A 25,494-nucleotide genomic window follows, 5' to 3' on the forward strand; every position below is an offset into this window, starting at 1 on the left:
GGGCTTCATGTTTAGAGGGTATTGGTAAGTGAGGTGTACGGGAGACAAACTAGCACTTCAGCAGGTTCCAAGATCAGCACTGTTGGCATTCTCTCCCTTCTTGATGGGTAGCGTGACTGCAGCTGGGCACTGCTCCTGGATAGGACCTTCCCACCCCTTTACTTTTCTATATTTGCTTCTGGCTAGTAGGTCTTTGGTAAAAATATGTCAAGCAGATATTTATCTCCAGAAGGTGTTCCAAAATCTTGTAAATTTTAACAGGTTTTTTAGCTAAATTAAGTGTCCCTGTTTCTTGCACCATACAGGTGGGATTGTCTGCTATTGTATTTAATCTCTCTTTAGTAGTAATCTAGATTCTCTGAAGTTTTTTGTTTTGGTGGGAGAGGCATTCTTTTCAATGAAAGTGACTTGTGGTCCAGTTTACTACAGATGACGTGGCTTGGCATCTCAGCATATGATATAGCAGTGTTTTAAAACATAGTGGTTGTCTGTAGCAGTGAAACTGCATTGCTGTCCAGAAAAGGCCTGTGACTTGTATGCAATGCTGGACCAACTCTGTACCCCTCCTAGGGTGAGTTGGAAGAGTAGACAATGACTGTTTGGGTTTTACAAGATATGGGACACAGCCAGTAAGCTCTGCTACATGCAAAGGGCTGGCTGAGTGTCTTCCAAAATCAAACTGTATGCACTTGATGACAGCATCTTTTAATAGAGATTTAGGACAGGGAAACTGTTAGAAACTCCAAGAGGTTTTGACAGCAGGATGCTGGCTCGGTTCTTAATATGCCCTCTGACACAGGTGACTGGTAGTGGGGCATGTGGCCCCCGAAAGTGCTGGGGGGCCCGTTGATGCACCCCAACTCAGCACCGCTCAGGATGGGGCCAGGTGTGGAACCCGCCGGCCTGATTGTACGGCCAGGGACGGAGCTCTGCTTCCCTGCTCAGCCCCACCCTCCCTGACAGTGCTCTGGAGTGGGACTGGGCCCTTCCGGCCCCCGAGAGAGCTTTTGGGCTACACGAGACAGCACACCCTCCCCCACAATGCCCCTCCATGGCCCAAAAGCTCCCTTGGAGCTATGGTTTCAGGCATAGTGGCAACCATTTTGTCCGCTGGCCTCTGCTTTCAGGCATAGTGGCAGCCATTTTATCTCAAAGCAAAACTTGCCCAAGAATGCAGCCAGAGTGGCCCCAGCTCCACTTGGTTTTGTTTTTTTTTTGAGTGGTTCAAAAGTGGAAAAGTTTGAGATTTGCTGATTCTTCTGGAGGGGGTATTAAGACAAAAAGGAAATCACTGAGCATTCAGCTTGTAAGTAGGGAGCTCACAGAACATGGAGAACAGAAAAAAGCAAGATGAGCACTCACTGGGATGTTCACGTTTACACTGTTTGGATTCTAAATTCTAGTTCTCTTATGCTTTGTGCTTGATGGAAAAGGGAGAAGTCCATATCTCATTTAACTATTCAAAGCAACTAAAACTAAAGGCTGCTTGCAGTTGTGCATTGTTTTGCCTCTTGTGCTTGTCTTGCCAAGAGAACATAAAATCTGAGGGTCCCTTCACACACCCTAAGTCTACATTTCACTGTTGTTGGGTACTAATAATAATGTACCTTTTCTTTAGCTTTGCAGAATAGCAGAGAGAGAGTTGAATTTGGACTTTTTCTGTTCAACGAAGGCCAAGGCTCAGGCCCCCGCTGAGACTCCAGCCCCCAGCACAAGCAGTGCAGTTCTGAATTATGGTACCAGAAGCAGCCACAGTGAGAGTGACACTCCAGATTGGGATGCCACATCATGCACAAACACTCATATGAACAGTTGTACAATTTCTAGTAGCAGAGACCCTTGCTTTGGGCCAGATGCAGCTTTGCAATATATTGAGAAAGGGCCATATCAGCCCATAATTGTGTTTCCAGGCACTCCGTCTGGCAATAAAATAAGAAAATTCAGAAAAGAATGGTACAGTGATCACAAATGAATACAGTGTCCGTCAGGACACAGCTTTCTGTTTCTGCTGCCAAGCATTTGGCAATTCCCAAACAGGCGACCAAGCGTTCCGAATTGTGTTTTAAATAATGGAAGAAAGCCAATGAAAGATTTCGTGAGCATTCAAGGTCTGAAGAACATCTCGAAGCTGTTGCTAAATGGCAGGGTTGGCTGCAGACCAGGAAAAGGGGGAATGCTGCATCACAACTTGACAGTCAGAGGAAAAAAACAGTGTACGAAAACTGAGCATACTTACAAACTGTAATACAGGCTTACAAACTGTAATACAGGCTGTGTTGTTTTGTGCTCACCAAGGCATACCTTTGAGGGGACATGATGAGGGATCCAATTCCACAAATCAAGGAAACTTGTGGGAATTGATGAAGCTGCGTAGTGAAGGCAACGAAGTGATTCAGCGGTTTATGATTTTCTGAGAGAAGTTTTTAACCTCCCCCTCTATGCGACACTGGTCAGCCCACAGTTGGAGTACTGTGTCCATTTCTGGGCGCTGCACTTCAGGAGGGACGTGGACAGCATTGAGAGGGTCCAGAGCAGGGCCCACTCGCATGATCAGGCTGAGGGACCTGGACCTGTTCAGCCTGCACAAGAGAAGGCCGAGAGGAGACCTTGTGACTGTCTGTAAACTTACCGGGGGGACCAGAGGGGGTTGGGTGAGACCCTGTTCCTCTGAGCACCTCCTGGTGTAACAAGGAATAACGGCCACAAGTTGACTGAGAGTAGATTCAGGCTAGACATCAGGAGGCACTACTTCACAGTCAGGATGGCTAGGATCTGGAACCAGCTTCCAAGGAAAGTGGTGATGACTCCTACCTTAGGGGTCTTTAAAAGGAGGCTCGATAACTACATGACTGGGGTCATATGAGCTTAACTTAATGGGGGTCACATGTGCCCAGCATTCATTCCTGCCCAGTGCAGAGGGTTGGACTTGATGATCTGCTCAGGTCTCCTCCGACCCTACATCTACATCTACATCTATATCTACATCCACCTATCTACACAGCTCCTGTCAAAATGAAATATTTGAGGTTATGGATTCACAAGTCCAGAATTCAATAGTAAAGGAAGTAAAAGAAGCTGGAGTGTTTGCCATCATTGCAGATGAAACAATGGATCTCTCCAGGCATGAACAATTCGCTCTCATACTACGATATGTAAACTAGGCCTTTGAAATACAAGAACAATTTATTGGCTTCTGTAGGATGCTGCAGACAGATGGTGCTTCATTTGTCACACTAATCAAGACTGCTTTGTCAGATTTGGGACTTGATGTTTTGGCTTAAAGAGGTCAGTGCTATGATGGAGCTGAGAGGACCTTATAAAGGTGTGGCTATACGGATTCTTAGTGAGAATCCTTTAGCTTATTATGTTCACTGCTATGCTCATATATTATATCTATGCATAGTGGATGTGGTTTCTTGTATTCTCTCTGTCCAGAATGCCTTTGCACTTTTCCACTAACTACAAACTTTCATTGAAAGAAGCGCAAGGAGACATGCTATCTTTGGAAAAATAGTATCCGAAAGAAGACAATCAGAAACTGCTTCTTTTTCTGGTGGACCAGTAACTGTTAAACTGCTCACTGACAGTCGATAGAACTGTCATGTTGAGGCTATCAGAGCTCCAACATTAGAAAATGTTGATGAAGTAGTTGAAGGTCTGGATGAAATGGAGCATGGGGGTTCAAAAGCTAGAGCTGAAGCTTATGTGCTTCTCTAGCACCTGCAAGATTTCAACTTCCTGTACTGCATGCTGCTTATGTGGAGAGTGCTTATGCAAACCAGACACCTATCCAAACTTAATCAAAGGATTTTACATTTCATAGAGCAATAGTGATGGCCAAATCCACAGTGTCTGTACTGCAAGGACTGAGAAGTAAGGAGTTTGCATCCCAAGTATTCAACAATGCTAATGAACTGTATCAGAAAAATGGGTATCCTGGACCTTGTGTCCCTCATAAAAGGGTTGTTCCCTGAAAACTGAGAGGAGGGGAAATGTTGTCCTTTGAGAAACCAGAGGACTATTACAGGACAGAAACACTATACACTACTTTGGGCACCCTTATTAGTGACATTGAACACTGCTTCGCTGAGAATGACCTAAACATTTTCAAGTCCCTGGAAGATGTTCTCTCTTCTGAGACCCCATTACAGGAAAGTATAGCCATTATTTCCAAAACTTACAGGATTCCTCAAGAGAATCTGAGGTCTGAAATCAGCGTGTCTTTCGGATTGTTTGAAATTCATGGCAGTGCTGGCACAGCTTGAAAGAAGAGTGAAGTTATTTCATGAAATGTCACTGCGTCATACCCTTCCAAAACTGGGAAACCTTTTCATACTTTTCTTCATTGCAGTAGCTGAAAACTTACCTGAGGACTAAGATGGCAGATGGTCGTGTTTCTAACCTGGGAATACTACAGATTGGAAAACAAGCTAACATACCTGACATTGTACAGTTTGCCAACAGAAAGGAGGGCCTCTGAACCAGCAATGCTGGGAAAACTTGTTCTAGGAAGTTGTTTCATCTTTGATTTTCTTTTTGCCAAATGAATGATTGTTTGGGGATTTAATTTATATATGGCAAATGCCCCATTATATATATGGCAGCTTGTTTTTGCTACAAATTGCTTTCTGTTCTTGTTAGATGGTTTCTTTTGTGATTCTTTCTTTTGTAATTTTATATGTATTACTTTATCTAAACAGAAACTACATTGTTGCCGTGTGGAGTAGATATTGGTGCTAGCACTGAAAGTGATCTGACAGATGGTACACTTTCTGCTGGTTAGGGAAGAAAATGTCAGAGTGGACTCTATTTCACTCTCTTGCATGATACCATGGCTATTAGATTATTGGTCTGTAATTAATTTGTTTTTATGTCATTTCAACTATTGTTTCTCATCCTATCTTTTATGAGACATTTGGCAACTACTAGTCATTGAGTTGTTGGTATATGATTAAGACTTGATAATCCATAAAGATTTTCCTTTTTCTTCTCTTTGTATTAATTTTTGGAATCTCAAAAGCAAACTCACTCTTTCCCAATGCATTGCAAAAAAAAAAGCTATTATCTTCAGAAGCTGTTCTAATTTCTGAAGTACAGCAGAGAATCAATGAATCAGCACCCAAGTTAAAAACTCATAAGGTTGAATTTAAGGCACCAGGCCTTGTAACTTCTTGGAAATAGTTCAGGTATTCACAGATCGTCGAAAACAGTGAACAATTGAAATTATACAAAATTAGGTTTTTGCTTTTGGGATTAAAACTTTTAAAAAATGTATGACTTTAAGAGAATAGTTCTGGTTGTCTATTTCACAATGTAGTTACAGGACTCATTTATAGATTCTCCAAGCAACCAGTGGCTATGACAGCAAGCTGTAGCTTTAGTGATGAATTCATAATAGTCTCGCTGAAAAAATGTTTGAATAAAACACCGTGAAAAATATTGATCGTACATGCCTGAAGAATGGTTAACATGGTTAAATTAAGGAGCAGAGCTAAAGCAACAAACAGTGACTCAAATGGTGGTGGGTGTCTGGTAGTTTCTTGCTTCTGTGATTTTGCTGGTCACCCATAGGGGCTAGGAAGATTGGTTTGTTTAGGGGCTTTTTTTTTTTCTTTTTGGTCTGATTTTCCAATGGTTTAATTTTCCTATGTTGCTATCCAGTATCAGTAATCCAACACTACTGAAAAAAAATTCTATCTCACATTTTTCCTTTAGTTGGTGAGTTACATAACTGCTAGCAAGTGTTTGTTATTCTGTTTCTATTTTAAGTGAGAGGCAAGGATTTATTAGTGTGGTATCTTTTACTGGGCCAGCTATTTAGTTGGGAGAGTTAAACAAGCGTTTGAACTCAAGACAATCTTTGCCAGGTCTGATTAGATCAGGGGTGGGCAAAGTCCGGGCCATGGGCTGGATTGGGCTGGCAGCAGACTCTATTTCCCACCAGCCCCAGCTGGTCTGTAGGGAGACTGCGGGAGCATGGGGTGTGAACCTGGGCTCTGCCCCAGCATGGCTTGGCCCTGTATTGTCATGCCCCTGTGTTCCTGGGGTCTCCATGGAGACTGGCCAAGAGCCCTGTGGACAGGGCATGTAGCTAGGCAGGGGGCTGCTCTGGGGCCAGGCTTGGGATCTTGCAGCAGTGACAGCACAGGATAGGGCTGGGACAGATCCACGATCCTCTGCCCACGTGCCCCTCTGATGAGTATGGGTTCCATGGGCAGGGGGTGCAGGCAGTGGATTATGGTTCTTCCCGGGCCCTGTCCCACATTGTCACTGCCGCAAGATCCTGGCTGCAAAGCATGTCCCCTCCCAGCCGTGTGCCCTGCTTGTGCTTTTCCGGGCCGGTCTCCACAGGATCTCCAGGAGTGCAGGTCCTTGACAGTGTGGGGCCAGGCTGAGGCAGAACCCCGGATCTGTGGCTCTGCAGCCCCGTGCTGTCATGCCCTTGCAGTCCTGGGGTCTCCACAGAGACTGGCCAGGAGCTGGGGCTGCTGGAAAATGGCATCCAGCCGCTGGTGGATTTGTCATTTTGCCTACCCCAGATTAGACCCAGCCAGGCACCGCCTAGTAAAGAATGAGCAGTACCTGGCTCATTCTTCATCAAGTCTGATCAGAACGTCTTGCATGCAAAAGCTTGTCTAACTATCCCAAGTACACAGTTGGTCCAGTAAAAAATTTCACCCTAAAAAATCCTTGCCTTTTGCATAATCATGGCTATTAAGTGTCAGAGTTAGACTTAAGTGAGTTATCCTGGAGTAGAAATCAAAACTCGTGGAAGAGGTGATACCTTTATTAGACCAACTAGATATTTGCAAACAAATTATTTTATAAGTATAAATTATTATATTTATTATAAAATAATTTGTTTGCAAATATCTAGTTGGTTTAATAAAAGATATTGTCTCTTCCACAAGTTTTAATACCTTTTGCCTCTAAACCAATACAGCTACAACCTGGATACCTTCTCCTGGAGTAAACATTTTTGACTGAGCTCTAGTTGTCAACTTTCCTGATAGTTTTATCAGCCTAAATCATGGTGTACAACCTTAGCTGCATGCTGAATATGGGGTAGCGACCCTTCTATTTCATAATGGAAATGTTCTTGAGAAAAAATGTCTCTTATAAAGTAAAATGTGTAATGGTCCTATGTTGGGTTGTACTAAGTGGAAATATTTATTGTATTGGTAGAAAAATTGCATGCAAAACAAACAAATAAGTGAGGTCTTTTTTCTGCTTGGCCCTTGTTAAGTTTAATGTTTCCCTTTAATAAGATGCACATTGGAGCTTTTAGAGGGTACTACTGATAATATAAATAGGAAAACTCCAAGGGGGCTTTGCAGTGCCATGCAGTGTTATACTTTTGGGTGTGCAAACACGATTCACAAGATAAACCCAGAGATTTCAAAGTGTTAAAAAATCTCCTGACCTGTTGTAGTCTTTCTGAGTCCTTTGCAACAGAAGAATTGTTCCATTATTTTTATGTAGTGAAAAAAGTGAGAAAAAAAAGAGCCAGCATTTTCTGAGGGGTGCCTTGAATCTAAAAAAAAAGTCGAGAACCGTTGATATAAGGTGTCAATGGAAGCTGTAGACTTCGTATTGTAAAAGGAATAAGGCTGCATAAAAAGGTAGTATAAAGGCAATGTATTGATTATTTAAATTGTGATCTTCCTGACAGTGTAGTGACAAGGACTGGATTACTTGCTTGATGTTTAATTTAACCCAAAATACTGAATTTGATTTAAAGCAAGGCTGTCTAACTCCTAAATAGTTTGGGACCATCTACTGTGTGAGCTTCCCTACTGCATGTGCTCCCATGTGCCCCCCCCCCCAGATCTTTGAGCCTTGGGGTCCTAAGCCCCATGGGATGTACTACCTTGCTCCCAGGGATGGGGACAGGAGGCAAAAATCAGAGGAGAGCAGGGAGAGAACCTGGCTGCAGTAACACCTGAAACAGTGCAGGGAGCAGCAGCTCTGTGAGAGCCATGGGGCTGTAAGTTAACCCATGCAGCCTGCCCATGGGCTGTGTTGGATAGCCCTGATTTAAAGTAAACAGGAATTGCTAATGTTATACCTTGAGCTAGTTGTCAGCAGGATAATAGTTCATTTAAGAAAAAATGGCATTGCATATCTTTCCTTTTGCAGACCATGGATTCTGAATCAAAACACAGTTTCATAGGAAGTTTTCTTCAGCCTCCAGATAAGAGCAAGTATTCTACCTTTGCTCACAGAAAATCAAAGAAATTAACAACTGCTGTGGGAGACCTGCCTTCTGTTCCAGACAATCAAGGTAAATGGAGGTGGTGGTGGGGAACAACAATAACTGAAAATCTTGGTTTGAAATCTATTAAGTAAGCTAAACAAGGGAAGTTTTCACAAGACGGCAGGACTTTTAAATTACCAGCTAGACATTTGGATAAGCTGGCTTTCAAAGGGAATATAGTTTCTCCTTCCATAGCTATGGCTGTATAATGAAAACTATTGCAAAATCATGTTCTAGATGTTAATTTTTACCTTGAAAATTGTCAGGTGAGGAAAATGCTTTATAGTTGCAGAAACAGTTTGTTTGTTTTTTTCCATTAAATTTTTAACATGTTACCAAAAAAAGACTACAGTTGCAACTTCATAATAAATTTGGACCCTAATGTTATCTGGTCCCAAAATTCTGCTTTTAAATTTCTGTAGCAAACTATCACTGGTAATGAGCAAATGTACCGGAAATTCTGATTTGGCTCAATACTCTTTCAATATTGTCAGGTTGAAAAATGTCAGCTCTTGAAAGTCTTCTAAAATGTTTAACTTTCTCTTGCGTCCTTAGTTTGTCCAAACAAACAGCATTGTATCACAACGTTTGAAACATAGGTATGCTGTAAGGCAGATTCATGAAAGAAACTATTTAACATTATACTGTTCTTGCCATAAGAAGGGAAATGCCATTATTTTAAGCACTAGAAGCACTTCTGTCAACTATTTGAAAGCAGACATTAAGGGGAGAGGGAGCAGAAATAGAGAATGTCTCTGTCAAATTTCTAGATAATGCAAACTGCTTTTCAGAAGTGAGAGAAAAATCTATTATCTGGTTTAGTTTTAGTTTTTCCTGCAGTGCCTATGAAATGCATCCTTGATGTAGAGGAAATGTGCACAGTTCCTGTTCAAGAACAGTGGAAAGACATAGTATTAATTAGGGGTCCACTGATAAAGATTTTTCTTGGCTGATACCAATAGCCAATTATTAACCAGCCATATCGACTGATACCGATCTTGTAACCTACTTACAGGAATGCAGGCAGGCACCGTGGAGAACAGTGCCTTGCAAGTAAGTTTGTGGAGGGGAAGAGGTGTGGGGGAGGGAAGTGGTGGAAGGGGGTGCAGATCAAGGTCCCCACAGTGAGGGAGAGAGGGGGGCAGGGGCTGGTGATGGGAGTACTGCCCAGCCAGAGTGGTAAACAGGACTCGGGGTTGGGAGTGGGATGGAGCCATGGGCAGCTTGTTCAAGGGATCAGCATCCCTGCGCTTAAAAATGGCAGTGGTAGTGCTTGAACTCAAGCTCATCAAATGTGCTTTAGTTTAAGTGCTGCTGCCATCATTTTTAAGTGTGAGTACACTTAACTGCAGCGGAGCTGAGTGGGGTGAGGGCAGATGCAGGCTGCTTGCTGTGGATTTGGGGCTCTCAGCTTTGCTGCCTTTGCCCCAGGAGCCCCAACTGGCCTTGTGTCCCCTGCCCGCCCAGCAGCAGGAAATGCAACTCACTGCTCTCACTGCTGCCAGGTGGGCAGGAAAGGCGCAGGTGATATGGGGCTCCTGGGGCAGAGGCAGGAGAGTGGAGAGTTCAGAGCCCACAGTGGGCAGCCAGCATCTGCCCCACGTACAAATTGGGGAGGGGAGACACATGCCCCCCCATGCCTCCCTTGGGGGGGTGCACACAGTGGCAGGGAGCCACCCCCCAGTCCCCACCCTCCCTGTGTCCCCCTGGACGAGCTGCCCATGGCTCTGTTCTGCTCCCTACCCTGGGTCCTACTCACAGCCCTGGCTGGGCACTGCCCCCAGCCCCTACCCCACTCCTTTCCTCACTGTGGGGGCCTTGATCTGCCCCACCCTCATGCCCACTTCCCGTCCACAAACTTACCTGCAAAGGCGCTGCTGTCCACACTGCCTGGCTGCATTCCTGGCCACGTCCAGAGTACCTGGTCAGAGGGGATATTATATTTACTGGTGCCATTACTGGCTACACCGGCCAATAAAAGTTGGTTGCTGATAAGATAATTTTTCTTTTATTAGCACCAATCTGATATGGTACTCATATATCATTGCACCTCTAGTATTAATACTGTTTTTACATAGTTTTTAAGAATATAACTTGTATATTTACAAAGAAATATTTGAGAAACAAATCAAAAGTTTTCAAAACAAATTAAGACACTTACCAGAAAAATATATTGTTATTTCATAATGCTAACTGTTGGTGGGGAATCATTACAATTTTTATAGCTTAACACTGAAAAAATAAATGCTGTTGCTACACTGCAGTGTACAAACCCATTGTTAAGGCTTTATTCGTCATTGTTGAATTGTTCAGTAGCTCTGATGGCAGCTCTGAAAACTCTTCAGGAAAAGATCCATCGTTTAGAGTTGGAGAGGTCGCAGGCTGAAGAGAACCTGAGCAGTCTTTCTGTAGAGGCTGCTCAGTACAAAAAAGCCTTGCACCATGAATCCTGTGAGAAAGATATCGCCCATCAGGAACTGATGCAACAGAAAAAAGGTATTTTTTTTTCCAGGAGTTGTGAAAGACCGACATGCATCTGTTATACTTCTGAATTGAACAACTAAGCAAGTTTGTTTTGACCAGCTGCTTATTTAATTCAGACTTTGGTTTCAGTAAGAAGTATCTTCCTTCCAAGTCATGATACTGTGACAATTCAAGTCCTTATTTTGTTTTTGACAAGTTAATTTTTTATAACAGTAAAATAATATTTGGTTACTTGAAAGCTTGGTGCCAAATAAGCAGGCTTTAGATAATGCACATTGTATTAAAAAAACAGAGAAAATGTGTGCGTGTGCATGTTGTGTGCTCACATGTGAGTGTGAAAATATGGTTATTTCACTTCAAACTGAAGGTTTGGGCTCCCAAAATTCTTCATCAGTCTGTCTCTGCTGATGTTCTTTGAACTCTAGCACTGAAATGCCTAAACTGGACTAAACGCTGCTATCTGCCACCACTAAGTGCTGCCTGTTTAGCACTCCAGTCTGGCAAAGAGTGCTGCTGGGAAGGGAGGGAAGGAGTTGGATTCTAACTGGAGTTTTTTATGTCAGCATAGATTCAATTAAGCCAGTAGCTAATTCCATATGTATGTAACAGTGATTCTCAGCCATGGCATCCTGAGGTGCCTTAATATCTTTTCAAGGGGGACCCCAGGGTGCCACACAATCTTAATACTCCTAGGTGTGCAAACATGATTCACAAATTAACCCCAGACATTTCAAACAGGAATCCATAGTGTTAAGAACAGTCTGATCTGTTGTAATCTTTCTGAGTTTTTTTCAGCAGAAACACTACTCCATTATTTTTCCATAGTCAAAAAAACAAGCAAAAACAAAGAGTGTTTTCTGAAGGGTGCCTCAAGTCTAAGAAGGCTGAGACGACTGATATATAACATAAAAATCACACTCCTGTGGGAGGCAGGGCCTGAAATTGGAAACCCATGTTGAATCTTGTACATATACTGATGCTAAATATCTAAACTGCTTGATTTGCCTAGCTCCCAAACTACTCTCCTGTGTCCCCTTTAAATTGTAAAGAATTCAGCCTCTCTTAAGACCGTGAGGAGATGAGCTGTCTAACTGTATGACCCCAACTACTGTTCTCTGTCTGTCTTTTCATAGATGTAAGCGTGCAGTTAAGCGCAGCCCAATCACGCTGCTCCCTACTGGAGAAACAGCTGGATTACATGAGGAAAATGGTTTTCAGTGCAGAGCAAGACAAGAAAGTGGTTTTACAGCAACAGGTGAAGCTGTTTAATGTAACATATGGAGCAATGTATTAGCACAATATTGTAGAAAGATTAAGACTTTAAAACCTGTGCTTTCTACGTGTCACTTCTTCCTTCCCCTGCTGTGTGAGTTGGTAGTGACTAAAAGTGATTACAGTGTGGGGTGACTGATCTGTGAATTGCACAAAATGGTCCACTGGCTTTGGTAACGTTCCTAGTAAATAGGCACATGCCATTGGGAAAAGGCAGGAATACTTTAATGGAGGCAGCTCTTGGCAGATCAGATGTAAAGTGGCCAAGGACTGCAAGAGCAACATGACACAACTTGGTTTCCTAATTCTAAAAGTTTAGGTCTAGGAAAACTAGCAAATGCCTTCCCTTACTAATCCACATTTAGGCAAATACAGAGATACTGAATATTTGCTGCTGCAGGTAGTCTGGAGCCCTAGACCAGGGCTAACTGGTGGCCTACAAGCTGCATATGGCCATCAAGCGGTTAATATGCAACCCGCCCCTCCCCAGGGCTCCTGCCCTAATGCTGCTCCCACTGTTCTGGCTGCTGCTGTGCCCAGGGTCTCAAGGCTCCCCGTCCTTCTCTCAGCTTTCACTTCCTGCTGTGACTGCAGGGGGCAAGGTGGCCCAATCCACAGCACCTGTGCATGCAGTTGAGGGCAGGTGGAAGTGGGTGCTGTCTGTGTGTGGTCCTTGCTAGTGTGGCCCCCAGCCACTTAGAGGTTGGACAGCCCTGCCCTAGACAGTTATCTTTTAGTTTTGTGCAGTAGAGCTGATAGATCTTATTGAAGCCCAGCAGTAGCTCTGCTGTAGGCCTGTTGCTGCCTATATTCTGCACATTGGGTGGACAAACTGACTGCGTGAAACTGAAGTCAGCTTTGTCTTTACAATATTTCATGGCCTGGAATTTCATATGTATACTTGTAAGCTATTTAAACCAGTATACTGTAGTGTGTTCTTTTTTAGTGTCTGAAAATATTTCAATCAGATGCCAAATTTAACTTTAGCTTTCTTTTTCCAGACCCAGCTTCAAAAGGAAAAAAATCAGAATCAGATGGAGCTACATGCAAAACTTGAAAAGCTTGAAATACTAGAAAAAGAGTGCTTCAAACTTACCACTACTCAGAAAACTGCAGAAGTAAGCAAGCCTGAGGTGACAATCTGCAGTTACAGTTCACTTCAGAAGACTTTTTGCAAAGTTTACCAGTTGCCCTAAGTTTCAGAGAGTATCTGTGATGCCTGTACTCCTTCAGTGGAGCTCGGATCACAACATTTGTTTTTCCTGGCTCTTCCTGTATTAGCCTTATTTCCTACAGGTCTTTTAGTTCTGTCCTACAAAATTCTTTCAGTTTGGTTTGTTCAAAATTTGAAATAGTTTACAATTTAGTACATTTTAGTTGAACAGTCTTGTATCTTCATTTGAGGTCAAGATCAAACAGTTGGAGGAAAAGCTTTGTGAAGAAGAGCATCAACGTAAGTTAATACAAGACAAGGCTGCTCAGGTAAGATAGCCCATTTGACTATTGCGGAAGAAGTCCATTGCTTTTATTCAAGGCGCTTCTTTTTTTTTTCTTACTTATTTAGTTAAGGTGAATTATTTAGCATGAATTATACAAAACGACAAACTTTGGTTTGACCTAGTGAAAAAGTATTTACACAGTTTCTGTAGATGAGGATGTGCTTTGTGTCATGCACAAAGAATACAACTCATTCACCTCAAATGTCTGAGAGTCAGGAATGAACTTCCTGATAACTTGTAAGTACATCAGGTAATTTTAACTCTAATTAATGAGCAGACAGATTTTAAGAAATATGGCATCCAAAATCAGGTGTCTTAGAGGGGAGAGGAGTGTCTCGAGTTATCTTAATGGAATGAGAGTCCCTTCCAACTTCACATGTAGTTCATACATATTGAAAACTAATACAGCAACTCCTTGCTTAATATCATAATTATGTTTTTGAAAAATGGGACTTTAAATGAAATGATGTTAAGTGAATCCAATTACATCACAGTAGTTACTTACTAGCAGGTGGTGGCCAAACAACGTTATAGCCAAAAATTGCACGACTTTAAATGAGTATGTTCTCTAATAGATTAGCGATGTAATAACAAAACAATGTTAACCAGCACGAAATTAAGTGAGGAGTACCTGCACATTTGACTGCTTGAAGACTTCATAGTCATGATTGTCACTATTAGTCAGTGATGGTTTCTTTAGCAGAATCTGAAAAAAAAAATGTGTTTCCTATAGAGAACTGCATAAAGAACTTCCTGTGCTGTGAGTGGGAGGGTGGGGTAGATGGAGTATTCAGTTTTGTTGCATGGTGTGCCATTTACTCATCAGGAACAAATAAGCAACAGCAGCCATTTTACAAGTTCATCTTTGTTATGCCCTCTCAGCCTCTCTCTCCAAGACTAATAAAAGGTAACAAATGTTTTGTAGAGGGTAATACTTTGTGGGATGCTTTGTAACAAGAGTACAGGAGTTGAAGAAGTACTGAAAGAACCTAAAAATAAGTGAAGCTGGCATTTTTAGCATCTTTCACCAGTGCTGTCACCTCCTGTAGCAGTTATGATGCAACTTCACTGACTTCCATCTGTCAGAAGACAGAATAAGCCCACAGATTGCAACCCATATGTCTTCCCACTAGAACTTCACTGAATACCGCAGTCCGAAAAATACACAAACTACTGTGTTTCTCTTAGAACAGGTTTTACTGCCACATGAGCAGAAAGCCCAGTAAGAATGTCTGATTGTCAGAAAATGGTGAACTAATTACTGTTGGCAAGTGTCTGTATCAGAACTTTGCCAGATAGACTCCTTGAGCTCAAGAAACTGCTTTTGTGCAGTAGGCTGAGTTGTCTGCTGATACTGGAGTTCTCTTACTCTACTCCAGCTTTGTTAAGATATGGCTGTGGGATGGGAAACATCTTCCTTTATTTGTCACTTGGCATATGACCTCCTCAACCTTCTCTTTCTTCATGCTGATTGAAGCACCTAGCTGTAGTCTGAGCGTCTTATCATTTAGCCAGGTCTTGTATATTCAGATATGAGGCCCTTTTCTTTCAAAGCCGAAATGGTAGCAACTTTATCAGATGCTGGCTCTGTATCTACAGTATTAACTGTAGAGCAATATCTAGAAAAACGTTGTCTTGACCAATGGAAGTGATGCTAAATGATGCACACATGGTCTAGGATCTCCACTCTTCTGCTGTTCTGAGTCACAGAGATTAAAAGGGATCATAGTTCCACAAAGTCTCTTTTCCACTACAAAATTAAAGTATCTTAACAACCAAGTGGTGATAGTTGAAAAATGCACCTGCTGCAGCTAGATTTGGAAATGGGGACTTCTGAAACCATACTGGAAGACCTCCACTCTTTATCACATCTCACACTGTTGAATCCCCATGCTTCCTCCTTGCAAAGGTCATGTCTGTAAGAAGCATAGTAATTCCCATAATTCCTTCCTTCCCTCATGTGGATGAAGACCCAGTTGAACTGGGCTATTTTAGCATGTTACTTTTTCTAGCATGTTACTTTTTCTTTTCTTTTTTTTTTACTTATAGCTTCAAACAGGACTTGAGATCAATAGAATTCTGATGTCTTCAGTTTCATCTCAAAATGAACCAAAAAGGAAAAACAGGAAGAAGAAAACAGTAAAGGTAATGTGACAGGTGCTGAGGGTCTTGCTGGAGTAGACTTTGATCCACATGATCTCACTGGAGAAGATGTGGAGAGAATTGTTCTATCCATTCTCTGTATTCTGTTGCTGACTTCTGAGATATAACCAGCTGCATAGCTTTCTTTATAGAGAACTAAAGTGTTTAAACTAAACCCAGGTACATAAGACATGGTATTGCCAGAGAAATTTACGCACCTGGTCATTTGGGCTGGTAATAAAAGGAGGATGCTATCCACGTTGCTCCCTTGTGTACTTCTGGGTATAAAAACTGATATACACCTTAACCACGTGAGCCCTGTGACTAATATGGATCTTTGGCCTTGACTGACTGGTATTCAAAACAACTTGATTTAAAATTTTTTAAGACAAAGTAGCAAGTGTTTTACTGAAGTCCAGTAAAAATCACTCACTGCAGCTACCAATGCTGCAGCTCTGTTTAAAAAAAAAAAAAAAAGAAATGGGAAAAAAAACCCCTCTAATTCAGAATTAATACTGGATTTATTTACTTTTAACTCAGTCTACTGGTGACTTGTCCAGTTACCAGTTACATGAATCTGTGGGTAGCCTTTACTATTCCCTGTCTTAATGTTGAGAATTTTTCCTATACTGGGGAAAAGCAGGCAAAGATGTAATGCCCATTAAAGCGACAGATTGAAAAGCTATATTTCAGTGGCTATTCACATGCAAGTTTTGTATACAATGCCTTGCTGCTGAAATGCAGTTTGTCCTTGTTCTCACTGAGAGGTAAAAACCTACTGATATTTTTATTTGTATTATGACAGCTCCCTAAATGGATTGCTCCATGTCTGAGGCTCTTTTGTGCTAGATACTGTGTAGTCACCAAAAATAGGTTGATCTGTGCTCCAAAATGCTTCCAGTCTTATTTGTTAGAGTAAATTTAAGATTGCTTGGTTCAGTAAACTCTGTTTCTTCCCTGTTCCTGTCGCCTGTCTGTTAGAAAAACCCTAGTCTCAAGAAAGTGACTCCACCACAATTTTATGTTAAGACTGGAGTGCTGCCATTTGTGGCTGGGAAGGTGAGTCTGAGTGACAACATACTTTCACTAAACACGTCATCTTCTTTACAATGAACACTATTCATTCATTGCATTCATTATAGCGGCTTACAAAAGCTTACTCCTCTTTCTTAAGTCTGCCAGCTCCAGCCATTCTGTTAGTGCTAATGTACAAAGTGTCTTGCATATGATGAAACATCGCAGTCCATGCGTCTCATCACAGCATCCAGAAAAGGCTGAACGCAGAGTTTCCAGAAGAACTATTGCTTCCAAATCGGTGTCATCCTGTTCCACATCTTCTTCTGTCACTGAAAATCTTTCTGACCTTTTGTTGGCAATACAGGATGAGCTGGGTCAAATGAGCTTGTAAGTATGAATCCAAGAACTATTTTCCAGAGGACAAAAGAAGCTTGGTACTGTGAGCACACATGACTTCCAGCTACAGCCCTACGGGAGTTGCTGAGATGTTATACTAGATCTAGCTTTTAACAGTATAAAAATACTTCTGGATGGGGTTTGAAGGGTACCTGGCAAGTAAAGATTTGTTTCTTTGGGGAGGTTTTTGTTTTGGGATCATGGGCAGAAGAAGTTTTGTTACCTTTTTTAACCTAGTCCCTTCCAAGCAGAAGTTAACAGCTGCAGCAAACTTAAAATTCAGACTGAAGGATCTCCTCCTCCTTAGCCCTGTAATGCACAATAGAAAATCTCTTAGTTGAGGACTATTTCCCCTGAAAAGTAAGGATGCTGTTCACTTTGCCCTTATTAGAAAGGTATGTACTTCACAGTTAGTCCAAGTGATTGGTACCTGGGTCAGGGTGCAGATCAGCCCCTAGACTGAGTACAAGCATCACCCTGCAAAGTGCTGCTTGCATACTGTATTCTCATTGTTTCTGCACTTGCCTGTGTATCTGAAGGTGTATCCCATGGTTCTCTGTGTTCTTCTTTTCTTCTATTCTTTCCCTGTTAATTGCAGCAAAATTTGCTGGTCTTTTAAAGGAGGTGCAGAATTGTATTGAGAAATGATCAGGTCTTGAATGATCTTGTGGTCTAACTGTTCTGGTCTGAGCTAAAACACAGCTTGGGTTTTAATTAATATCTCTAGATAGAAAAGCAAGCATGGATTCAAAGCACAACTAAGAATGTACTTGAGGGTTTTGTGTCCTGGGGCTGAGGAGGTTGGCAACACTCTGTAGAAATATTGGTTAAAACTACATTGTAGATGCACCCACTTGGACTAACTAACAAGGAGCTGTGGTCTGGAATAGAAGCAGGTTGTTAGCCCAAAAAAAGACTCCTTTTCTAGTTTGAAACCCTTGGTTTCTTGTCAAATCTGTCAAGTCCTTGATGCTTGGAGCCACCCACACATACTTTAATAAATGAATTTTGAAATGCATGTGGAGGTTCAGAAGACCTGGGTTATAAATAATACTGAAATTAGAATTGTGGGTCCTCCTTTTAAGGGAGGAAGCATTGGTTTAATCTAAACTGCTTACTGCTTCATAGCCATAACTATGCAAAGAATTGTTTTTGTATTTGTGCTATTTGGATGAAAAACTACTTTATAGGAGCAACTGGGCTGGAGAAAACAATTGTTACCCATTTTCAATAGCACTTGCAATGTACTAAGCATTTTACAAGAAGAATAAAATGACATAAAAGAAGTCATGGTCCAAGCCATAATAATGAATAATCAGAAAGCATGTTATTGTTTATAACTGGTGCACAGTTTTACTCTGTCTGTTAGGCAGCTAGCTCTAGCCCATTCTTTGTCTTGCTGGTAGAATGAAATAATTGGCACCTGTATTTTACCACACTGCTTGCCAGCAGTAACAAGCCTTGTTAGTGCTGTTCCTGTTGAGTAAAAGCCTTAATTTAACTAATTTGTTGGAAAAAAACTGTGGCTTCCATTAGGGATCCTAAAATGAAGTCTTGTGGATTAAACTAAACTCTGACTCTGAGATAATTCGGGTGGGCGTTGGGACCAGTGCTTTGGGTTTGTACTGGCTCGTTATTTGAACAGAATTTTTAATTTCTTGCATTCCAACTTCCCACTGTGTATGATGCTGCCATGCTCTCAAACAGTTATGGTTATTATTTGTTACTCTGGAAATGGCTTGCAATACATATACAAAAAAAGCACATTCATTGATTACAGACTTATGGAAAAATGGGACTTTTTATCATTGTAGTAGTACTTGCCTAGGATGTTCAGACTACCTCTGTGTGAAGAAATCATGACTGATATTTTATCTCACAGAGAAACTTAGAATTTAAACTCATTCAGTAGATTAAACGTGTAAGAGAAGAATGTTATGGAAATATCCCACAAACACTACATGTATAATATTTTTGCTTCTAATCAGTGAACATCAAGAACTATTGAAGCAGATACAGGAAACTGAGAACTGTAAAGTTCGCGAAGATCTTGAACGTGAATTGGATTGCCTGGTAAAGCGAATGGAGATTAAAGGCGATCAAATATCCAAGTTGAAAAAACACCAAGCCAGTGTAAGGAAGTGAATCTTAAATAATTTAATTAAGGGGGTGAGGAAATACTGCAATGGAGTTATTTTTCATCTATTGCCTGTATTTAAAATCTTGTTGATACCTACAGGCCAGTATATTCAAATATGAATGCCTAAAATTTTGCAAATAATTCAGTGTCTATTTGCCTGCAATTCCTATCTCTGAAATCAGTTCACTTGTATATATTTTCATATATGGGTGCCTAAACAATGCATGCGCGCGCACACTATATATATATACATATATATATATATATATATATATACACACACACACACACACACATACACATTTGGGAATTAGAACCAGTATTTTCATATATGGATGCCTAAATAATGCACACATATACATATATATGTGGCTACACACACACACACACGTGTGTGTGTGTGTGCATTATACATGTTTTAGGCGCACATATTTGAAAATGCTAGTTCTAATTCCCAAATAAGCTAATATTTCCCCTTTGAAATGGGTTGGGTGGGGATCTGCTCTGGGGCTGGGACCTTGATGCAGGGACAACATGGTCCAGAGCTGGGGCAGAATTGAAATCTGCTGCTTGCACATTAGAGCAACTCCCCACCCAGCTGTGTGCCTTGCCAGTGCTGCTGGGGCTGGTCTCCATGGAAACCCTGGTCCCTTTGTCATGGCCCCCTGCTGCAAGGGTCTCCATGGAAACTGGCTACAGTGATGCAGGCAGGGGCTGCTGGGAAATGGAGTTCAGATGCTGGCCAGATCCACCATTTTGTCCACCCCGATTTACAACATCTCAAATATTTTTAAGTTTACAGTGTGCAAAATGATAGGGCCCCACCTCTCTCTCCCTCTCATTAATATGAAAAGAACCAGGAAAAGCTGTATTTTTCCAACTTTTTCCTTCCTTGTCCCTCTTTGATGCCAACATATTGTAGGGTCACATATGAACTTGTCATAATTCAAACAGTAAGCTGTACTTCTATTTCGTAAGCAATGATGTTCACTAGGATGCATGGCAGAATTCTTTATCCTTACTAAAGGATTTAATATCTGAATCTGCATGTTGACCACTTTAAAAATGCAACCTGTATTCTCCTTGTCTCTGATAGCATCTTAACTTTGTCTGCTGGAGTGACCTTTCATGAAGATTTCATGGTATATACACAAATCGAGATACATGCCAGTCACTTCTGAATGTCAGACATTTTATAGCAATATCAACCTTTTGATATATGTTCTTATAATGAGCCAAGAGAAATGCTGAGGCTTTATGGCTAAAATCTAGAAGCAATAGCTAAATATAGTTTTGGAATGTATTCCACACTATCTAGAAAGAAGGTATAAGTGTGTGATAAACAACAGAATCTAAAGCAGAAGAGGCTGTCAGGGCTAGGCAGTTGGATGAGACAGAGTTCTTCTCTCATGCAAACATTTACATCTTAAATATTGCAGCAAGAAACCTAACTTTACATTTCAAAAGTATATTTCTAATGCTTGCTGTTCCTAGAGAAATGAATCTAGTATATCTTTTTATAGGGTAACCTTTAATGTTATTTGGTGTTTGAAAATATGTCTAATGTCTTGTGAGGATCTCTGTCCAATGTCTGTTGTGAACATAAAACCGCACACACAATCTTTCCCTTTAGGTTCAGAAATTAAGAGAAAAGGCTCAGAAATTGAAGAGAGAGGCAGCTCATGTCAAACTCAAATCTGATGATATGGAAGGAATAAAAGAGATTCCAGTTACTCCAAAGGAAAATGGTTCTATATCTTGTCCAGGACAAAAAAGCAAACGCTCTCTTCAGCTGTTGAAAAATATGCAGAAACTTCAGTCTACACTCAAGAAAGATGATATTATGTGGGAACAATAGTTTTAAATTTTTTATTCGCAGTGCCTTTAGCTGGCATCTTCAAAAATTGTATGAAAGTTCATAGGCTTTAGTTTTAACAAATACTAGAATTAATTCAATGTTCATGGCAAATCTATGAAATGTGTTGTGCAATGTCTAAAGTATATGTTAATGTAATAGTCAATAGTCAATTTCAGTTCTGTAAATTAAGAGATTTAGATTGAAGAAACCAACCACCTTGTAGCTATGCAGATATTTTAAATAAAGCCATTTTTAATTGTTTGTTTCATGATGTATCTGCTAATGGCTTTTGTATGTTTCTTTTCATTGTTTTTGTTTGCTTTTTTAACTTGTCAAAATAAAACTCAAAACTTCTCATGTTGCGTATAATGTTTATAGCATACAGTATTTTATTCTCTTTCCTCAAACTGATATTACTTGTTTTGAAGAGGAAGGAGAGTCCAAAGTGGGGCCAAAACTCATGACTCAGTGCAGAAGGACATACTATATTAATCCTGCTTCCTTAGTCTTAAAGGGCCAAAATTCTAATTAAAATCAATAGAAGAGTTCCTTTTGTAAAGTTTTGAAGATTCAGACCTTTACAACCAAGTCAAACAAATTACTATAATCGTTTGTCTCTTGTGATATATGTATATTAATTCATGTATTCATTAAATGATGTGGAAAATAGTTGTGAAAGTGGGGTAAAAGCTGAGAGAATTCTTCTTCTGTGTTTTTTTAAGGTATTTTTTGTTTTATATGTCCTATCAACACCTTAAAAATATGCTATGGGTTCTTCGAAGAAAATAAAGACATATGTATACATTTAATCCTGTTTAATTACAGTTAATGCTACTTTGGCACCATCTGTCACTCATATACTATCTCTTTTTTAATATGGCTTCTCAAAGTTTTTGACTAAACATTTGGAAAGGACAAATACCTAAAACCGAGGTTAGTAGCTAATCTACAACTCTGTCAACTGAGCCGGTCCAAATCATGATGTAAGCAGATCTGGAGCCCTTGATGTAGACTAGGCCTAGAACTGCATTTTTGGCTCAATTTAGGAACAAATCACCCAATCTACTACAGCTGGGATGTTTTCAAATTTACAGCTGTTTGTCATTTGTTACTAGTGCGCTATGCTTTCACTCCTTGCATAAATGTAGTAGACTTGCTGTTTGTCACCATGTAGAAGTGAATTTCTGGCTTAGTACTGGACCAGTCTCCTCCTTCACAAATACTGCTGCTTCTACGATCCTAAGAACCTTCAGTCAGATTTATGAAGTTAGGTGGAGAAGGAAGGACTTGGACTTCATTCTCAATACAGTAGTAACATACTTAGCCATGTGTTTAAGGATAAACTAAAAAACAAGAAAAGAGCACTCTGAGCAACAATGGTTTTTCCAAATCACAAAGGTGCACATAAGCCACATGTGTTGGAAACTTCTACTTGATACTCGGAAAGGAGCAGAAACTGGTTGAAGGAGAACTTCTTTCTCTGCCTATATATTGGGAGAGGGCCCAGCATTTGTTTTCCTGGGAGTGAAATTCTGTACTGAACCTGCAACCCATACACATCAGTGCTAACCAGAATGTGTGTGTGTGTGTGGTGGTGGAGGGGGAGGAGGGAGACGAAGAGTGCTAGTCCCACTGATTTAAGAGTGAGCTACTGCAGTTGTGTTAAAGGTATTTCTGAGAGCTTGCATTTACCAGAAGGAAAATGTAGTGATCTGTTGTGTCAGTTCAGTGAGGCAGTACTCCTCATCTTTGTGAAGAGATGTGGGTGGTTCCTTCAAATGTTTTTGCACATAAGATCTTGCAAAGAGAAGAGCTAATTCTGCTTCCAAAGACTTTTTTCCAGTAGTTGCTGACAGAAGTGAATCGTTAATCAGATGATGATAGCACTGCATTGTTGTAGCAGACAAGTTGACAAAGCACTTCAGGGTCTTTTGGACGAATGAGTCATTCTTCACCTGTGAAGGAAGAAGAATGCAGCACGTGATTCCTTCTGTATAAGCTGCACTGGAGTAATATTTAAATTTAAAATGCTGTGTAAGCAGGAGTCTTGCAAACAAAGTAAACTGCTTTAGTGGATGGTGACTGATTTTTGCTGTTGCAAATTTGAAGATGTATTAAATACTTTTCCCAGTAGAGCAGGTAGCCAGAATGTTTAAATAAAACTTATTTTAGTTCAGTTCGTTCCAGTTTGTGCCAGGCCTTAGGTCTGGAAGTTTTTACCTTTCTCTCCCATTCCACATGCCTGGACTAGAACAATGGGTTGTGTGTTTAAAATACGTTCACTGCAGCAACTTTAAATGCAAGTGTAGATGCATTTTTTTTAAACTTGTTAACTAATCAGGGCCTGTTCCTATTCCAGGGTACCCTTGCATTCATGAGCAGCCAGCTTTTTTTATTTGGAAATAGCAAATCCTGTCAAAGAGAGTGTTCTAAAAGGAGCTTTATATTTCTTAGTAGAGACAGGACTTTTGCAAAAAGAAAGCTATCTTTTAGCATTGCTGGAGATGCAGAGGCACAATTTTTCTATCACTATTTTGCACAGAAGGAACACCTACATTTTGTGACTGCAGTGTTGATAAAAATGGCTTAGTCTTCCACCAGACATGGTGGAAGTAGGTGCATATCTTTACAGCAGGGAAACCTGGGTGTAGAGATGGACAGGATTCTGCCCTGAGCGGTGCTTCCAAGGTGAGCATAGTTGCAACCCCAGTTGTGAGGGACAGCGTTGATGTTCTCTGTAGCACTTATGCTGGATCCAATCAAAGGCCATTGCACTCCACCCTTTAGTATGTTCAGTGTACTGGGGTCACCATGGTTACAGCCAGGGCTGTCCGCACACTAGGAAGTAGCAACGCATCAGCTGCTTCCCTATGTTGATTTGATTTAGTTGACTATGGAAACCGGTGGGAACGTCCAGCAGTGAAGTGCGACCTTTTCCCTTGCTGCAAGTGCCGTGCGTTAACTGGAGCTGACCTCGATCCAGTTAGACAGGTAGTGTATAGCTCAGAAACTCTTTGTGGGGGCTTTGGTGATGTGGTTCTGTTTACAGGCTGTAAGGAGGGGGACAGCACTTCTGTAGGCAGAGCTGGAGCGAGCTGTGTCAAATATTCACATGCATTTCCAAGCTGGTACTCAGGCCAACCTTCAGTTGAAATGAAGCTGGCCTCAGCTTGCCTGTCTGCATAGGGCAGGGAGAGAAAAAGGAAGAAACTACATATAAATAGTTTGTCAGCCTTGCTTTCAACACTTTCTTCCCCCCCACAAATCGCATGTAAAAAGCATTCCTAGATGAGGGGGCTTGATAAGATAAGAAAAAAATATGAGTTGATAACGTAGAAGTTTTTAAGTCATCGTAGACTAGGACTCCATCTTTTAACAAGTTAACGTAATTTTTAATCCTAAAATTTTACTCCTGCTTGTTTTCTGGAACTGTTTGAATCATTTCAATGTGTGTGTTGTTTGTCATTAGAGAAACAATGCACATATACTGTGTACCACATGTTAAAAGAAAAAAACAAATCTGAGATTGCCTTTGACTTCCCCAGATAATTAAGGGTAGGTCTTACAGCTTCTGCTAGGAAAAAAATAGAAATCAAGAATGCTTTTTAAAGTAGCATAAATACACACACACATATATATATTTGTTTTTCAATTTGTATCTCCTCTTTACTTTAGACCCGGTCATTTATTAGCAGATTTACAGTTTGAGGCCATTCACTTCATATGGCATCTTCAAAGGAAACCAGGGTCTTGAATGGGACATTTAAAGATGTGCTCTGGGAGTGTGGAGGGGCACCTATACATGTGACAGACCTCTACTCCAGCATGTGCTAATTAGCAATTAATTGAATCTGCTGAAGTGTGCTAATAAGCATGCTCCAGCAGCTTATGTGTCATGTATTCAGCGTCCACACATTTCAAAATAGGAGTAGGGGCGCTTTAACTAAAGCTTGTCCTGTGGCATTTTGAAGTGTGGGACGCTGAATACTGGTGATGCTGTGGGCACTTTACTTAAAGTGCCCTGCCATTTTTCAGTGCAGGGACACTGATGCATGTGACTGGAGCTGATATATGCAACTAGTAATTACCATGCTCCAGTGGACTCAATTAATCAAGTCTGCTGTAATTACTGCGTGTCAGAGCACCCTTATTGTACATGTATATATGCCTATTGGAACAAATAGTTCTTCTGAAATCTGCAGCAGTCAAGGTAACTGGATTAGTTTCTAAGACCCAGGGTCTGTGAGATTTGGGCATTCAGTTTGCACTGAAATTTCAGCAGCAGTTGAGAACCCATCTCCCTAGATGTTTTGAGAATCCCAACCTTGAATTTTGAGTGGGCAGAGAAGTTGTCAAGCAGTTTGGGTTTTTTTTTTTTAACTAAAGCAATTAAGTTAGGCGTAATGAGTCCTTAGTTTGGAATCTTACA

The 25,494-nt window shown here is 41.0% G+C and overlaps 2 protein-coding genes across 7 annotated transcripts in view; both read left to right on the forward strand.

Annotated features, from left to right (window-relative positions):
• CEP57L1 (centrosomal protein 57 like 1) overlaps positions 1-21,434 on the forward strand; it is a 28,054-nt gene extending 6,620 nt beyond the window's left edge. For 2 of the 6 annotated variants that reach the window (XM_090037692.1, XM_090037695.1), the window contains exons 2-12: positions 1,619-5,521; positions 8,140-8,284; positions 10,571-10,753; positions 11,875-11,996; positions 13,015-13,131; positions 13,418-13,495; positions 15,562-15,657; positions 16,636-16,713; positions 16,829-17,058; positions 19,056-19,200; positions 20,841-21,434. In XM_090037692.1, coding sequence (XP_089893818.1) covers positions 5,516-5,521; positions 8,140-8,284; positions 10,571-10,753; positions 11,875-11,996; positions 13,015-13,131; positions 13,418-13,495; positions 15,562-15,657; positions 16,636-16,713; positions 16,829-17,058; positions 19,056-19,200; positions 20,841-21,065 — 1,425 coding nt within the window. In that variant the 5' untranslated portion in view covers positions 1,619-5,515 and the 3' untranslated portion in view covers positions 21,066-21,434. Of the gene's footprint in view, positions 1-1,618; positions 5,522-5,596; positions 7,623-8,139; positions 8,285-10,570; positions 10,754-11,874; positions 11,997-13,014; positions 13,132-13,417; positions 13,496-15,561; positions 15,658-16,635; positions 16,714-16,828; positions 17,059-19,055; positions 19,201-20,840 lie in introns of those variants that run through there. The other 4 variants (XM_090037700.1, XM_090037705.1, XM_090037698.1 and 1 more) reach the window with 3 other exon arrangements.
• A 2,531-nt stretch (positions 21,435-23,965) lies between these two features.
• Positions 23,966-25,494, forward strand: part of LOC149873015 (uncharacterized) — a 148,494-nt gene continuing 146,965 nt past the window's right edge. The window contains exon 1 of the mRNA XM_090031419.1: positions 23,966-24,056. The gene's annotated coding sequence lies outside the window, so the exon portion shown is untranslated. The remainder of the gene's footprint in view (positions 24,057-25,494) is intronic.

Source organism: Crocodylus siamensis, chromosome 1, assembly GCF_052110815.1.
Source record: "Crocodylus siamensis isolate JL-2025a chromosome 1, ASM5211081v1, whole genome shotgun sequence".
NCBI classification, from domain to species: Eukaryota; Metazoa; Chordata; order Crocodylia; family Crocodylidae; genus Crocodylus; species Crocodylus siamensis.